This window comes from Necator americanus, chromosome X (assembly GCF_031761385.1).
Source record: "Necator americanus strain Aroian chromosome X, whole genome shotgun sequence".
In the NCBI taxonomy this organism is placed as follows: domain Eukaryota; kingdom Metazoa; phylum Nematoda; class Chromadorea; order Rhabditida; family Ancylostomatidae; genus Necator; species Necator americanus.
Window position 1 is genome coordinate 21,249,001 of NC_087376.1, and position 18,461 is coordinate 21,267,461.

At 41.6% G+C, this 18,461-nt stretch overlaps 1 protein-coding gene across 1 annotated transcript; it reads left to right on the forward strand.

Moving 5' to 3' along the window:
* Positions 1 to 3,642: 3,642 nt before the first annotated feature.
* On the forward strand, positions 3,643 to 4,080 carry RB195_024573 (uncharacterized protein; the record flags this gene model as incomplete). Its single annotated transcript, XM_064212399.1, has 1 exon — positions 3,643 to 4,080. One exon carries the CDS (start codon positions 3,643 to 3,645, stop codon positions 4,078 to 4,080), a length of 438 nt encoding a protein of 145 aa, XP_064068280.1.
* Between the last annotated feature and the right edge of the window lie 14,381 nt (positions 4,081 to 18,461).

Here is an 18,461-nt window from a genome sequence, read left to right on the forward strand (position 1 = left end):
AATTTCAATGTTAAGGAACGCTTGTTAAGGAACATTTATAGACGACGAATAATAAGCAGATTGAGGAGTATCTCTCTTCTTATACAAAAACACAGTCTTGCTGGTCTTGCACTTATCAGGAACCCTGCATTCCGACAAGATTCACTTATATGCAGAGTCTCGCCAGAGTGTTGGTGAGAACTCGCAGGATATTCTTGAGATGTTCAGATTTTCTTCTGTTGGGCTGTCACGTGATTTCTGTCGAAATGCATTCAGAAAACATTGTTGCCGTTCCCTTTTTAAGGACTTTTTATTGCCTCCCTGCAACATTTGTCACCTCGGACAATTTTTTGTGGTTGCACGTCGTCCGTGCTGCTCCAAGTTGGCGTGCTAGCTCAAGAGTTTTGAATAAGGGTGCCTCTTGGTGGCTGTTGGAGCCGTAGAGATGCTAACTATGTTAGTTCATGTTATGCTATGTTAGTCGTGTATATTGTGTTATTGCCGTTGTGTGCAATTTCCATGTGTTGAGAGGTCTTAGTCACCAGCTCAATGTACGTAGCAATGTTTGGTACAGTTGCTCGATTTTGTTCAATTACCCAACTTAGAAAAGAGAGTTAGTTCGCGGCCCAATGAACCATCTTCACAACCAAGAGTGGGCACAACAGTGGTTTTAAAACTCTAGGCACTGCTCGTGAAGGTGTTCATCAAATTGATGGTGTTCCTCGTCGATGTTGTCCTTTGCGATATCTTCCCAAAATCCAGCTAGTGTGGCGAAAACATTCCAGTCCATGTTAATTCTGGGTGTTCGCTCTCTGAACTTTGAGGTCTGTGTGAAAGAAAATCTCCCTCGAAGAAGACAGTGGTCCATTCCAGATTCTCATGTAGAACTTTGTTAAAACAGCGACATCCATTGTGCAAAATTTTTTGCTGACAATAATGTGGTCTATTTCGTTGTGGTGCCTTCCATAGGGTGAATTTATCGTGCAACACAGAACTGAGGGTTATTGAATTTCGAGTTTTCATGGATGATTTTCATCGCCATGATAAACTCTGAAAACTTCTATCCTGCTCGTTACATTGTAAGGCGTGGGCCGTGATGTAAAGGGTTGTTCTGGGGCCAATTTTAGTGTTTTAATTATCTTGTAGAAGGTATGGCCTTCTCGATAGAGAACCCCGGTCATATAGAATGCTTAGACCTCTTTTTCTTCCTAGCTTGATGTTTGAGCGTAAGCGACGAAGACACTCGAAGCTAGCGCTCAACCACATATTCTCATCTGCAGATATCCAACTGGAGTCGTAATTTCTTCGAAAAAGTCGATGTTTATTTCGAGTGTTCCCTTGTTTCTTTGTGGTGCCTTCCATAGGGTGAATTTATCGTGCAGTGCAGACGTGAGGGTTATTGAATTGCGAGTTTTCATGGATGATTTTTGTCGCCATGATAAACTCTGAAAACTTCTACCCTGCTCGTTACATTGTAAGATTGTAAGAAATGGACGAGTGTTTTCGAATACTGAACCAACAATCGCAATAAATAAGACTCACACGAGAAACCCCAAAAGAAGGATGTCTTCCTTACCTCAACACACAAATAAGTACTTCAAACGGCATTATTAGAGTAAAGTGGTATCGCAAAGAAAGTTGCAAGAACATCATATTGCACGCCAAATCTGCACACCCGACTGCAGTGAAACGCGCAGTGATTCGTAATATGTTCAAAACCGCTAGTGAAGTATGCACTGGCAGCCAAGAACGAAACCAATCACGAAGACTAGCCTTGAAAATTGCATGTGCTAATGGCCATACAGTACGTCCGCATTACCGAAGAACCCGCTCTGTAAATAGCAATGTTCAGCGCGAAAACAAAATTTCTCTTTGTCTTTCTTTTATCTCTGACAGTGTCAGTGCCGCTGTTCAGCGCAGCATTATCCAAGCACAACTAAAAGATGACGTGATCTTGGTGAATATCCCAAATGCAAACATCAAAAGCCAGCTTGTTAGAAACAGACTATATGATAGGTACTGCATCTGTGAAATATGCGTTATTTGTCCTTACGAGAAAACAGGCGACTGCGCACAAATGGGGGTAATGCATGAGATTGAGTGCTTGATGTGCAATGCAACTTACATAGTGGAGACCGGTAGGAATGTTAGAGTGAGGATTAATGAGCATATGGCAGGAAAACGACGAGAATGCTTGATAATACCACTAGGAAGGTATAGACACGAGGACCACAATGGAAGCGATTATGATATGAAATGCTCACGAAACAGAAATATCGGCAAGGAAGACGTTGGAGGCGTTTTAGATTCTTAAAAGAAACCCTTCAATGAATAATAGGAATGAATGCTTGTCGATTACGAATGAGTTCTTGCCACTTGTACCGCTCTGTGACCTATGACTGCCTGATATCCTGTGTAGATCACATGATCTATATCGTCGCTGGTGATGTACACGCATCAATACTCATTCGATGGTACACTAAGTGACAAGTGCGTGCTACCAGCAGCACCACATCCGGTGGAACAACACGTAAGACTATTTTCAATGTAGATGGGTTCTGTTTTCGCTACCTTGAACGATTATGGAAGCACTGACCTAGGGTAGTGTGACATTTGACAAGATAGACGTGGCATTCCTCCCATCATCCTCTATTTAGGTCTCTGAAGACGGCGAAAAAGCCGAAACGTCAGGCAAATAAAGAGTTCCATCTAAAAACCTCGCAGACACACTATCACAAAACATAGATGTTTATTGTCCTAGTCATCGAATCGGTGACATTGTCTCGTCTCGGTCAGTCCGATGACATCGTACGTGATTATGATGAACGATCCTGATGGGAGCGACCATAGCCGGTTAGCAGCGATGCCACGTTGTGCGACCACCCTGCTTGGAGGTGAAGATGTATCCAGGAGATGAGCTCTCTATTCCAGCTGCGCCAGAAGTTACTCATAACATGTATTGTGTATTATATCCCGCACGTCGGTCTGGCAAAAAGCCTGCAATCAAGCGACTAGTAGGTGCAAGAGAGGCAGCTTAGAGTCACTTTCAAACAATAAGCTACATCTGGATATCGCAAGGATGCGGCGTTCTCTCTCCCGGAACCCGTCAAACCAGAGCACTGCAGGCTGTAGGTTTTAAGATCAAATGCAGGACACAGAAATACAAGCCTCTTGACTTCCAAGGAACGCCAGGTACAGCAGCGTCAGGAAAGAGTGGTCGCAGGAATCACCTATCATCTGCAACTCACATGTGGATATAATTTGCTATAGTTCACTGATGATTTTCAAGCTCTCGTTGTAACCTCAGTCGGTCCCAGCATAATGCATACAGCGTTAAAGTCACCATTGTTCTTCATTGGCCGCGTGTACAAGTCTGAGTGTTACCTGCTCGTGGTAGCCCAACCTGAGTAAGAGCAATAAGGGATTCGACATCATAGAAGGCTTTCGTCTTATATGATGAACTCAGTGCTCTCATGTTCAAAATACTCAGCTGGTCATTGTCGAAATCGACGCAAATGCGAAAGTTGAACATTCTGATATGCAAGGGAAATGGTATAATCCGGCAAAGCGCACTTTGGATAACGGTGACCGTCTGGTTAACTAGCACATTTGAACTTGAACATCATCGCTTCCACGTCCAAGAATTATCGACGCCACCGGGATATGTGGCAGAGTCAAGCTTTTTACCCTGAAGAGCATCGCACGGAGATGAGGACTGTCAAACTTTACCAAGTCTACTTACTGGCGAGGAGCATTCCTCAGTCGGATATCGGAAAGTCTAGAGCAGTTAGAAACGTCGCATTCGACTCTGACTACTGTCCAGTTCTTCTCAGCTACAGGATAAGGTTTTATAGGAGAACTCGGTTAGTTCCTATTCAACCGAAAATCGACATGGCAGGACATGCCATGACAAAGACGAAGAATGCAGAACAAACTTCCGTTAACGTATGTATATTCATGTTGGTGTATGGACCAGGAAAAAGCTTTGCAATGGGATTCCTTCGCAAAGTGCATTCAGGACGAATCGACATCAAAGCGAAGGAGCTTGAAGGCGTATGGGAGGATAAGAACCTGCGGAAAGCTTATGCTTCACTAAATTAATACAGCGGCAAGATGAAAAGACGCTCTCCAGTCCTTAACACTGTCAACGATGTGGCTGCCAGTGTTGCAGTGCTACCAATTTGGAGGGATCAGCTCCTGTACTCGAGCACATTGATATGCCGAGATACGTGGTCAGAGAGGAACCACTGACAAAATCGGAGGTATTCAAAAGATGAAGAGTGGAAACTTTGGTGGACACAAGAAGTTATTCTCTACACAAGAAGTTATTCGCCGCGGATCGCAAGAACTATTGAAGAAGCTCTTTGCTACGAGTTATGTAAAAAGTTTTGGAGCAGATTATCCTGGAGTGATATACTGAACATTCTCTTAGCACAATCAAGACGCCCCTTGACATATCTCGAGTACGCCGACGATGTTGTTATATTCGATAAAAGCAGTGCAAAACTTCCTATATGTTGTCAGCCTTGCATCGAAGTTTGAAGACTATGTACTACGTCTACTCCCTGATAAGAGCAACTAGAGGTGGTGGATGATTGTGGGTCTCCTCGAGACCCCGAACAGGAATAAGGGTGGATGGACAACTGATCGAACTCGTCGATGAGTTTTATTACCTGTGCTGTATGCTGAAAATCAATGGCAGCTACGAGGAGACATTCAGCAAACATGCGCTGAGGCTGCTTTTGCATTTAACCTTTTAGCGAAATACCTATGGTCGAACCCCATCACCAACGAAGTGAACGCGCGAGTCTACATTTCTGCAATTCGCTCCTTAATGATGTATAGATCGGGTACTTGGGTAGCAGCACGGTGATGGAGAGGCTTGATTCCTGCGAGGAAAAGAAGAGCAAGCTGCTCAGACGGCTGCTTGGATACTTTTGGCCTAGGGTATGCCACATTTGAAGATCTTCACGCGGAAGTTGCGCTGATGACACGTGGAATGTGCCAGAATCTTGCATCTCCATTGAAAATGGTCGCGGAAAATCTTCTTCGCTTCTTTAATCACATGCCAAATAGACCAACAAACGGCTTTGTTCTGAGGAGTTTTTCGGGTCCAAGCTAGAAAAGGCAACCTGGCCTAAAATAGAAGTTCTGGAGTAACGTGTTGAAAGAGGAACTGAGGTCACTTAGCGTGAATACGCAGTTCAGGCGAGACGTAAGGTTTCACAGGACATGGAATAGCGACGAATAGATTTATTCTGTATAAGCTCTCACAGATCGAGAAGGTTGGGCTGAACTATGACCAAGGACGACGCACCTCGGCAAAGATGCTGCTAATCGTGTCAGGCCATAATATCAGGCCTCCGATTAAGTCAAGTAAGTTGTTGTTCTTCTTGAAACGAATCCTGCTTTCCTAGACGCCAATGTTAGCTCTACCCATCGTCTACTGAATGAATGCTCATTGACCAATAATTCATTCCTGCCCTTTACCTCCCTTACCTTAAAGCTTGGAGAAACAATACATCTTTCAGAAATTCAGGGGTTGTCGTACATTACACTGCGGACGGATTTTTGTGTACGGGTACACAAACAGGTGTGTGTATGAGTACATAAATTTCAGCGATTAAACTGGTTTAAATCTGACTTTACACATAGGCACTTCTAAGGCAGGCAGCATGTCTGACTGGATGAAGGAATCAGAGGCTAAAGCAAGAGATGGGATTACAGATTGCGGGATCTGGGGTTGTTGCACTTACCCCTCCTCAGTCGTCGTAAAAAAGGAACCGCTTCAGTTTCCACAAAGTACGCTAGAACGCTCCTTTGCGGTCACGCGTGGCGCGTTGCAACTGAAACTGTTGTAGAAAGTGACGTTTTCCACGCCGCTTGTTACGGCGATTAGGAAGAGAGTGAGCGGAACCATTCAGGATCCCGTAATCTGCAGCCCCATCTCTAGCTTTTACGGAGCATTACCTCACCACATCAGACTCGTGGTGTGCTCCCTTTAAGACAAGATGCAGATTGTGGCCTAATTTTCAAGTATTGGTCAGTCGATCGACCGATTTTATTGCTTGAAGCCCATGCCGATGCCTAGCCCGATGTGCGAGTATAGTGATGTGTAGATACAGTGGATCAGCAGCAAATTTTTAACGGGCAATGAGACTTTCGGTCCGAAAAATAATGATGAGGGGAATGGACACTCACTTAGTGAGCAACATTGATATGAGTGGATTCTGAGAAGCCTATGTTGACTAACCTTATTTACTCCACGCTGATACTAAGGTCGACTGGTGCGTTGCCTCATATAAGTGAAACACGCTGATACTAAGATAAATCGTAACAACAACACAACTGAGGTTAGCTGATACACAGCCGTTTTAGTACAATCATATTACGGTGATATCCGGATGCGATAGATGTAGCGATTATTCCCGAACGTGGTGGGATGAGCGAAACAAAACATTGTCTGCTGAGACTTCTGAATGGGTCAGTTACAAGTGTAGTAACTCGGGGCAAAAATCGATTTCGTTAATTTATTGGGTTGCCTTTTATGCCAGCCCAAGCCTCACTCATAGAGTTTTAATAATTTAATATATGGCTTGAAAAGTAAAATGACAGTTACATATTCGTAATCTACATACTATTGCGAACAACTTGGCATCTCTCACAGCTGTAAATATATAGCTTTAAAGATGATGAAATTTTGAATAAAGTAATATATTTCAACTCTACAAACGACTAACATTAAAAGGTTAAAAAAGGTTTTCTCGTAACGTCTAGTAGAAAACTACATACATGCAGTGGGATGTCCTTGTTTATTGATTTTCTGACTAAACAGTATTTTCTGTGTTTTGCAGTTAAAGTTACAACTTCGGTGTTTCATGCAGCTTATTCTGATCTTTGGAATTTCGTTAATCATCATGCTATATAATAACGCGCGGAGTCCGTCGTATATATATATATATATATATATATATATATATATATATATATATAAAGAAAAAACTCCATAATGTAAAACTATCAAACGGTGGGGTGTCGAACCATCCCCATGTACCTGATAGGCGAGCCATCTACCTTTCCACCATTGTCCGAAGATACGTGCATGTGTTTGATGGCTTTGACATGCCAAGTTAGTTTCTGTCATATGCTAGTAAAGGTAGATAAACTTCTATATGGATGTACGCTTCCAAATTTGCAAATTATCATGCCATATAATATAGGGCTTATTCTGTTACGTGTCTACGTCTGTGGGTGTCTCTCTCACGAATTTCCAAAAAGAGGAAGACAGGTACCATGGCGTCGGATTGGTGCGCGGGGCCCCGACACGGTTGAATCGGGTGAGACGGGTTCCATTGCGTCGGATTTGTGCGCGGGAGCCTCAACGGTAGAATGCGTTTCTATGACTCATTCGCGTATTTATTTCCGAACATATTTATCTGATGCTGCAAACATCCTTTCTATAAAAAGTGGAAACAGATACAAACGGCTGCTTAGATACAATACAAGCCAAAACACGTTCACGTGGTCTGACGTGGAGTTTTATCTTCATCACTACGATGGTGATATTCACGTCTGTTCATGTTAGCACATCATTCTGTGCTAATAGTTGAGAGCGAAGGAAACTGATACTCAGAATAATGTTTCCAAATTGTGGAAGTTCCAGAGAATATATATATATATATATATATATATATATCCAAATATAGTACTGAAGCGTTTGGGAAAGAAATTATGAAATCTCTCATCCATGCCTAAATTTGAAATTTTTTTCTTAAATCGAAGAAAGCGTTGATAGAAAAAATTATAATTATAATTTTACAAAGAAGTCAGTACTCTTATTTCTTATTCAAGGCGAGCGAAGTAAACACTACGAAAAGTCTGATTCCGGCTTTAGACGGACAACAGACTGGTTGACAAATAAAGCACACCTTTCGTCGACACATCATTTCAGAGAAAGGTCCCCGTCTCATAAATTGTTTTGATTTTTCTCACGATGTTCCTTAGCTGTTATCAGTTTTGGACCTATAAAGATAAACACTTTCATGCAATTCTAAAAAAGCTCATTTTCTGGGTTTGTCGAAAATTTCTTCAAATATCAGATGGATATTTTTTTCAAAAGGAAGATATCTGTTGTACGGCGTTGATTTCGAAAATTTCTGTATCATTTATTACAGACTCCGCTAGTTTTATGTAAGGTTATTATCACCTACAGGCGCGCCGGCACACCAGATACCTTGGGCCGCACGCTGAATTGTTGCTGTGTTACTACATTGATTACTACTTTTGAAAAAAAAAATTAGAATAACTACGGAGGAGAATATTGCACTTGCAGAGCGATATTCTCCAAAGCAGTCTGCTTTATTCTTGAGAGATCTTGAAAACTCCTTTGAAGCTCTCGAAATCGAAGATTTACAGAATGAAAGTGGGCTGGGTCAAATTATGCAGGTCCTGATAGTTGATGTTATTCTGTGTCGTTATTTGGTAGTTCTATTTACATTGTCCATTGAGTCGTACATGATTTTTCATTTCATTTGATTTTTCCTGCATTCTCTGCTCCTCGAAAATAAAGTAAAGTCACCAGGTCATGAAAATTATTTGGATTAAACTACCTTTTCTACGATCTCGTTCCCTTTTTTCAGAACTCGCCTCAGTGTAATCTCCAATTATGCCAAATCGATAGAGATCGCACGCGGATCCGCCCAAAAAGATGCGAATCCAGATTTCTTCGTCTTCTTTCGGAGAATTAGCTATTTTAATGTACTTGCAGTGAAATCATCAGAGGCATTCAACTAAAAATCTTGGTACAAGCAACCAAAACGAGTGCTTGGCAGTTATCAGTGATCCCTTGCCGTTTGTTTCATTATGTAGGCGATCACATACATGTTAAAATTCAATCAATGGTAAAAAATTAAGAACGGAACACTTTTCGTAAATTTCCGCAACGAATCTAAAACACTATAGTAAAAACACTATAGGCGTTTCATCTCCTTCTTAGGAATGTTCGTACTAACAAATTGTTTGCAGTCTTCCTGCTGAAAATGTCAGTAACAGGTTAAAAAACACTTGGTTTTACATTCATATTCCTTCAACACCAGAAGACTTAAATAATGAAGAAACACCAATTTCGAAGTTTAGTGAATAATCGGCGGGGTAGAACTTTGAGCTATCCTGCATGTTTCAACGCATAAACATACCTCAGAATGTGCAGAATGACAGAGAGCTACATGATAGCGACAAGAGAGGAATCATGTAGGGACAACCCGCTAACAATTCTTAGTCCTTTTACCCCTTGCGTGTGATGTAAGGGGTAAAAGGACTTTATCCTTCTATCCCTTACATCACATTTCCGCATAGACTCAAAATGGTATTAAGAAATCCCACATATTACGGTGACGAGTTCTAACTTAGAGCCTCTTCTGTATTCAATTTTTCCTAAAATTCTGCTTACCTTTAGTTTTCTCTCCCGTTGGTACACAAGATTATATTCACTTCAGTAAGTGGGTGCTCTAGCCCTTCTCCACTGAGCACGAAAAGTTCCTAGGAACTCAGTTCTTCTTATATATATTTTTCCTCATAGTTTTTCATTATTTTTCTCGTTAGAATGAAGATTATTCGAACATGAGTAGGAATGCGTGGTCTCAAAAAATCCTTTCGTACTAGGTTATTGTTCGTTTCACTGTTGGAGGTGCTCTAAGATTTTACTTTGTAAAGATTATATTTCTTCTTCATTTTTTCGTGTAGTTGTGCATAACTGGTAATTTTTTTGTAATAGTTGAAGTTGTAAAATTACCCAAGAAAAGGGACAGAAATGCAATTTTTCATAATTGAAGTTTTCCTCTGGCATCTGAATACTATTACACTAACAATGAAAAGATCTTCTTAGCATTACTATAAGTAGTGGTAGTTTTCTGAGCGAACTGAGACCCTAGAGGAACTTTGGCGGCAAAGCAAACTCCAAAACAGCGGAAAAAGACTTTGCTGGCACCAAATAACATTGTTCAAACACCATTATCCAAAAAAGAGTGGACAACAAGCAGAAATAAGCCCCGAGAAGCCTTTTGCGCTCTTCGTATTTGTTCAGGGAGGATGTACCTTGTCACCCCACATGTTTTGCGCTAACTGTGCTTAGTGTACGAATCAAACCCGATTCTATCTGAATTAGTAGAAAGAGCGCTCCACTCCTAATCGAACTTATGGTTTCTGCTACTCTACTGACAGAAAGAACATATTGTCGTATGAAAAAGACCTGTATTTTACCCAATATGCGTAACCGGGCGTGCTGGCAGTTGCAAGATGAATGTAATAGTTGCGATTGAGGCAGTATCTTTACTGTAATTAGACTGAAGAGGTCGTCCGGAGTCCCATCACGATTGTAGCCGCTATCTCCAAACGCCAGCCTCCAAGCTTCGAGCTCAGCTGCTTACGCAATTACAATTAAGTTAGTTCGTCACACATTTAATTCGTTTTAGCTATGTATCCAGTAGGTGTGTTGCACTCAGCTCGTCTAATTCAGTAGGTGAAAACATCTATGGGGGTTTTAGTGGTTTCAACCTTGGTGGAAGTACATCCAGAGCGTACTCTGCGCCTCAGGGGAGAGCTGGCATATTTCGCGAATTCTCGTCTGACCGAGTGGTTCCCTCCTTCGTCTGCTTCGTTCCAAGGGACAATCTACCACACTAGAGGGAAACACTTTTTCGCGCTTGTATGTACAAAAGTTATTCGTTACACGTGAGGTAACGACGATGTACTTCTGCGTACAAAAGCCTGGCAATGCCTGACTTTTTCGCGGCTGATTACTTTTCTTTGAATTACTGAAAAGTTTGAAATTATTTTTCTGGTGTTGATTGGTTCACTCTAATTCATCAATACTCCTCATGTTTGGTCATTTATATCAGATTCTGCAAGAAGGTTTGTGAGGGTCCTGCAAAATTTGTTCCTTTTCGACTTCCTCGCTCTTTTTGTTTGAATCTTCTTCCTCATTTGAAAGCCTTATTCGCTCAAAGGCAACGTCTTTTTGAGGAGTTAGACCATCCCTTACATAACCCGCTATACAAGAAAGTATGTTCTGACAATGACTTCCACATGAAAAGATATCTTTCTTATCGAGAACGCCGCTTAGTGCACAGCGATTCCATGAAGCCCTTCTATTTATTTATACTTAAAGGCAGCATATCACAAATCTGAGGTGGTGTGGATTTTAGGTGGAGTATCTGTATACGGGGGCGTAGATTATGGAGACGGGGGTAGTTCTCCCTCCATCATTGCAAACATCCGTTTCCAGAATGCTGTATTGCACGACGCCACCTATTGCAACGCCCCACCCCTTGTGCCGCCTCCGCCTTACGACCCGTCGAAAGTCAATTCGGACTGCCCTGACAGGCAGTAAGGGACGCTACGCGTGTAAGGGTGGCGCGCTGCAATAGACGGTATAGTACAAAACAGCATTCAGGAGCCGGTTGCTTGCAGTGATTCACTAAAAGATAAGCGGAATCACCCCTCCCTCCTCTCCCTAATCTATGTATACTACCCCGTATGTCTCAAGTCTTTTAGACCGTCGGTTAGTGAAACGTATGATGGACTTCCGCCAATTGTGTATGAGGAATGTGCTTCTACTTTATGTTGTCCTCTAGCCCATATTTTTAACATCTCAATGGTATTAGGTGAAGTTCCGGAGGTGTGGAAAAGCGCCATAGTTACAGCGATTCCTAAATCCCCAGGTACTAGTCTGCTGAGCAATTACCGTCCTATTAGCTTATCACAAACGCCGGGCAAAATTATGGAAAAATAATCAGGGATAGACTATTGTCTTGTCTGAAGAAGTTCCATCTGACTCCCACTCTACAGCATGGGTTTATGGCAGGAGCTTTGACATTTACTAACCTAATTGATAGCGTTTTTGACTGGTTCTTAGCTTGTAATCAAGGTAAGTCGATCGACATAATATACATTGACCTGTCAAAAGCCTTCAATAAAGTACGTCACTCTAAATTAATTGTGAAGCTTAATTACTTCGGAATAAGGGACCATGTTATAGATTGCATAATCTCCTATCTTAACATGAGAAGTATGACAGTCAGAGTTGGTCACAAATACTCTGCCAAATTCCCTTGCAAAAGTGGAGTTCCAGAAGAAGAGTCCTGTCTCCCCTCTTGTTTCTCATCTACACTATCGACCTACCTAATGTTCTTGGAACTTCTTCTTATGTTAGTGCCCAAATGCACGCTGATGACATTAAGATTTACGGCATATACGATGATGAAAACTAGCTCGAAGTAAGCACTGCACTTCAGTCAGCACTGGCTAAAACGTTCGACTAGGCTTCCAAATGGGATCTGCGTATTAACTACGACAAGTCTCTGGTTATGCATCTAGGTGGAGGGAATGTGGCTGAGTATAGTATGAATGGATTAACTCTTAAAATCTGTAAATCTGTGAGAGGCTTAGAAATTTTTGTGGATGATAACCTCAACTTCGCAGAAGATATTGATCATATTGTAAGAAAAGCATACTCCTCTCTTTTTCGGCTATTCCGCCTTCCCCACACCTCCAACTGTTCTCACCCGTCTATACAAATGGTTCGTCTTACCTCATCTTAAGTATGGCTCTCAAATTTGGAGCCCTTCAAAGAAAAAACATATAGCAAAGCTTGAAAAGGTATAAGAGGCTTTTACCCGCATGTTATTGAAAAGAATGTCAGCAGATCTAGCGGTGACTAGCTACAAGAATCGTCTCAAAAAAATTAGGTGTGAGCAGCTTCAGGAGCAAACGTTTACGCCGAAATAATCTTCTGTTTTCGAGTCCTCAGAAACGAAACCAAGTTGGCGCCCAGCAAGTATTGGTGCTTCAGACCTACTAGTGAAGCAACTGGTGGTTTCAATTTACATTACGCTAAACGCTATACAGCACAGAAACTTTGCCCTGTTGTCCAATAACTTCTATAAAACTGCTAAGTGGTTGGAGCTCTTACCGCGTGATGTTGTTAAAGTGTAGTAGCATATTCAAGGCGAATGTGAAGAAAATTGACATAAGCCGGTGTTTCAATATTGATGTCCAACCGCATGCCTCCGATTCTAGCAACTCTCTGATGTCTGATGCCTTTTGCACAGGGCATGGATCTGGATCACGGATCCCCACCAACGACACCTCTTAGTTGTATTCTGCATTTCTCCATTTCTTGGATTGTTCTCTTATAGTTGTTTTTTTCAACCTAATGCGAGGCCACTCATTCCCTTCTTCCGATATATGAAGTCTAGTCCGCTCACTGGAGCTCAATCGCTAACAAGGATACTGATATCTTGTGATTAAATCTCTCTTTAATTTGTTCAGTCATATTGCCTCCTATCTCAGTTACTTCTGAATAACCTCCTCTTACAAAGTTCCGCATCTTTTGGCAAGTTTGGCCTTAACTGCTGCTTGTCTAGATTGTGGTGGTGAGTCGTTTGAGGATCACAAAAGTTAGTGAACCCTCTTGTTTAGGTTCCCTGTCAGATTTGCCTCTACTTCCAACGTAGTTCCTCTACTTCCTTTAGTTCCTTATGCCTTGGGCTAATTTGGCTGTCCATACGCTGATGTATTGATAATTAGACTAATGATAAGCGCTCAGGATGGGGGATAGAAAAAACGGATTTGAGACGCTCAACCGTCACACTGATGCCACGATCTGCAACACCTACTTTGGTGAAGCCACTGTCTCTTACTTCTTATCCTGATTTTTTGGAATGATTCTATGCGAAATGGCCACTTTCAAGAATAAGAAACAGATATAGGACATTACAGGACTAGATTTTTTGTTCGAAATCTGCTTGTTGTTGCGCTATTCGGAGCGAAAACACTACTGCGAACTACATTATATCTAAGCCATTTTTCACCAGCAAACAGAACTAATGATACGATTCTATGGACCTATGTGTTCTACAATCCTCTCTGCGACATAAAACATACTCACCTCAAAACCATGTGGAATGTAACAGTTGAGTACGGTTCAGGGCAGCAGTGCGAATAAACAGTTTCTTGGGCAGCCGGTGCACCTGGATGCATTTTTTTTTGTGAATCAACGACAAAACTGAGTAATTCGCAAGAAACCCGTCCACGCACATACACTAGCTACTACGTATCTAACTCGGTGACTGGCATTTTATCGAAGGTAACGATATTTGAATTTTTGGGATGTATTTGAGAGAGGGGTGACTAAGCCTGTTGTGTCGCAGTCTCATTAAGAGATAACAATAATGCTTCATAATGATTGATACTTTCGAAGCAAACTGAAATTGATCAATGCAACACTCCCAAATTAATTATGCATGCTAGTTATCATTCAAGTATTCTAAATCGCCGTCAGTGAAATAGATAATATTGCAAGTATGTTCAGGAATAGATTATCACTGTAATCGAGGATTTGATGATCAGAAAACCCTGTTCAGCGGTTCGTGCCCATTCAACAACAATTTTTGTGTGAAAAACAGCTGTTTTGTGCGAGATGATAAATAGTCGCAGAAATGAAAGAAACATTAATAAAACGATACAATAAGTATTTCTGTTTAAAGTTCTTGGGACAATGCTGCTGTGTTAAAAGTAGCCTTGTCACCAGCTTTTGTTGTATGCAACGTCTGATCCATTTGCAAAATTTCTGCTTTGTGTATGTGTAAAGCATAAACAAGAATCGCCAAAGTATATGTACATCGAGAGCACCGGCAGCGCGCAAATTATCAGACACCATTTTTATTAAAGTTATCTTCGAAAAACTTCCAAGACAATTTTTTTAGAATCTGTTCATTCACGTCCTACCAAACTCTTTCCAAAACCGCTGAAGATCTGGAGCAAAGTGTTTAACACCTTGTTTCCTTTGTAGTGTAAGAAATTTCCCAGATTTATGGTTGTTCTTAGAATTTCTTTTTTTGTGCACAAATGAATCCCTAAAAATCTAACTTCAAAAACGTGTGGTTTTTCTGATAACCCATATTGTTCAGTGCTCCACTTTTCTTGTGACTTCTACAAGAAGATTCTGTTTCAGAACTAATGATGTAAGACATGAAAATCACGTGCAGACTGAATGAGATGAAAAGACGTTGCTCAGTAAACGCCGAACGTTTTCTTATAGCAACAGAGAAGTTTTTGGAGGTGCGCTCTTCAACACGAGTGTGATTTTTTTTTCGAGCAACTGACGACCTGAATCAAATGTCTAAGACTGAGAAAGTAAGCATCTATATTGTCTTTGACAATTTCGTTGCTTACCCTCTGACATCAGTCTACAAAGAAAAACAAAAACATTTACATTAATGCGATTTTCACGTCCAGCGTAGAGAGGAGGCGTTTTGAAAGTCCGTGTCTCCACAAATGGCCTTAGTCGCCGCGATAGAGTTCTCCCTTTTCTCATACCATTGTAGGCCATAGGCCCCGATCTGAACCCCTTCATATAAGCCAATTTTAGAGGCTTCTTCTAAACCCAATTTTAGAGTTGAAATCACGAAAGATGAGCTTGTTCTTTCCTGCAGAACTTCTCTAGATAAATATAGAAGGATTAGACTACGTGCTCATTTTATTGCATGCCATGGGTCCCAATGTGAAGTTCTCTATTGGTTCCTTTTGGCGCTGATATTACCAACAGGACCATGAACAGTACTTTCTCTGTACGACTAAACTGTTAAAACTACTCCAGGTCCAAGTAGAAGGCAACGAACTTGTATTTTCCGTCACTTAATGATGGAACGTAGAAGGCGGTGATGGTCAAAACTGGTGTTAATCCACATCTCACTCGTAAACGTTCGCTTTGGATCCTCCGTTGTTTGAAACAGTAGATGATCATTGCTATATTTGTGTACGATGATACCAACTCCCACAGCTCTTCTACTGTCGCATGTTCTTGAAAACACTTATTCTCCAGTGTCACATACGGCGTTTAGTAGGTGGCGCCATCTCGTTTCGGCCAGCTTCCGATGATTTCTCTTTGAGCTTCCGATCCGAGATTCCGAGCTATTTTTCCGATGGCTCTGCTCGGCCTCTTACCAAGTATGTGTTAGATTTCTAAAACTAAATTTTGAACTTTGCACTCCTTAACATGAGCGTTTAATAATAATAGCGACTACCTTCTGCTTCTTTCCACTTTCCTCTCTTCGTTACTTGCCTCGTCTTCCCTACTCCCATTACGATCTCCTCTTGCTACCACATCCCTCTTACGACCCTCTGTTGAGAAAATTCCAACGCACACTCGACCCTACTCTTAGTGTGTGCGGGACAAGAGGTACCCGTGACCCCCTGACCGCTCCTGTCCTCCATTTAGCGCTGCGCGCTTCCGCATAATTACGGCTGCCGCTCCACCAGTTAGACAATTTCGACGACGTTAAAATTGTTTCAAGTTTGCTGGAGTAGTAGCTAAGTAGTCGCTTAGGGGAGTCGCTAACTTGTACAACATGAAGCCTAAGCACTGTAGATACCAGGTAACGTAACGCAAATTCCCCAGGTACTTGTCCCAAAGGAGATGAACGAGAGAAAGGGTTTGCAAATGGATGGGGCGAATTTGATGAATTATTTCAAGAAATGACCGACCTGAGTTCTGTATTGTACCGATGCAGCATGTAAAATTACAGAATACTTGTCTCTTGTACTTTATCCTTATTGTACACCAGCGCCTTCAACGAGGAAACCGACTGCTTATATGCACAATCCAAGATCTATATACCGATAAAGTGCGAATACGGACATTGCCATCAATTATGACATTGACACAACAACTGCTATTCTAACAGCCTATGCAGTATATTTTTTCGTCGACTTGACTTGTCGACAGTGCTATCATTAGTGTATTGGCAGCGGTACATGTTCATTTTAAGAATGTTATAGGTCAGGTGGAGGGAACAGTATCGTACGTATAGTGATAGTCTACAGCCGCGAATTAATGTCCTAACATTTTTTTCCCTTCTATCTTCTACATATTTACAAAGAATGGTAGTGAGTCGAGCCAGACGTAGGAATGGGACAACGCAGGCAGGACGCAGGACACTCCACTAAGTCAAATTTTTGCAAAAGAGTTAGTTGAAACCAGTTCCAAAAGATGAAGAATCAAAATATACGTAGTGCTCAGCTGTTTAGGAGTGGAGTTAATGGAAAATAATTACCAAAAAAGCTCAGAATCTGTGCACACTGTTAGGTCTGGAAAATCTCAAATAGCTTCGCAAGAAGTTATTTACCACCTCTCGGTTTTCGTGGAGTTTGGATAGGACAAAAATCAAAACTTTTCAACTTTTTTTGGATTTTTCCCGTCTAAATTTTAAGAGAACCGTACCGTCCATGAAGGAAAAATATTTCCCTCCACCTGACCTATAATATTCTTGAAATGAACATGCCACTGCCAATACACTAATGATACCACTGTCGACAAGTCAAGTGGACGAAAAAATATACTGCATAGGCTGTAAAATGTTAGAATAGCAGTTGTTGTTCATTGCTTGATGGTAATGTCTGTATTCGCACTTTATCGGTATATAGATCTTGGATTGTGCATTGCATACAAGCAGTCAGTTTCCTCGTTGAAGGCGTTGGTGTACAATAAGGATAAAGTACAAGAGACAAGTATTCTGTAATTTTACATGCTGCATCGGTACAATACAGAACTCAGGTCGGTCATTTCTTGAAATAATTCATCAAATTCGCCCCATCCATTTGCAATCCCTTTCTCACGGTCATCTCCTTTGGGACAAGTACCTGGGGAATTTGCGTTACGTTACCTGGTATCTACAGAGCTTGGGCATCATGTTGTACAAGATAGCGACTCTCCTAAGCGACTACTTAGCTACTACTCCAGCAAACTTGAAACAATTCTAACGCGCTTCAAAGAAGACGGATTAGAATCCATTAACCGTTAACCATACGAACGTTTCGAACGATGTAGCGATGGAGGCTGTTCACGAACTGCTCACACAGCACCAGGCTTCATTGAACATGTATGGATTAAGCATTAGGTAGATCATGACATTGATAAACGAATGCCTGAATTGCTCTATTTTCCGATGATCGGGACAGTAGTACCGACAACTTGGAAGCCTAGCTACAGGACAAAGGCTGGCACCCACTCTCGCCATTGTTTTCATTGCCAAGATCGAAAAGCCTATAACAGACCGCAAACCACTGCTGTATTATCGTTACATAGATGATTGCTGCGTCGTTTGCTCAACCCAAGCAGAACTAGACGCGTGCTTCAATCTTCTCAATCAGCAGTGTCCGCACATTAAGTTCACAAGGGAGAGACCGATAGACAACTGGTTGGCTTTCCTGAATGTGCACATTTACTTGCGGAATGGGATATGTAGGACTAAGTGGTACCGGAAACCCAGTAGCAGAAACATCTTAATCCACTATCTTTCAGCGCATCCCAGCAAAATGAAAAAATCTGTTATAGGTAACATATACAGGACGGCGGCAAGAGTCTCATCGAGTAGCCAAGAAAAAACATCCAAGAAAAAAAAGAAAAAAGAAGAAACGACATCCCT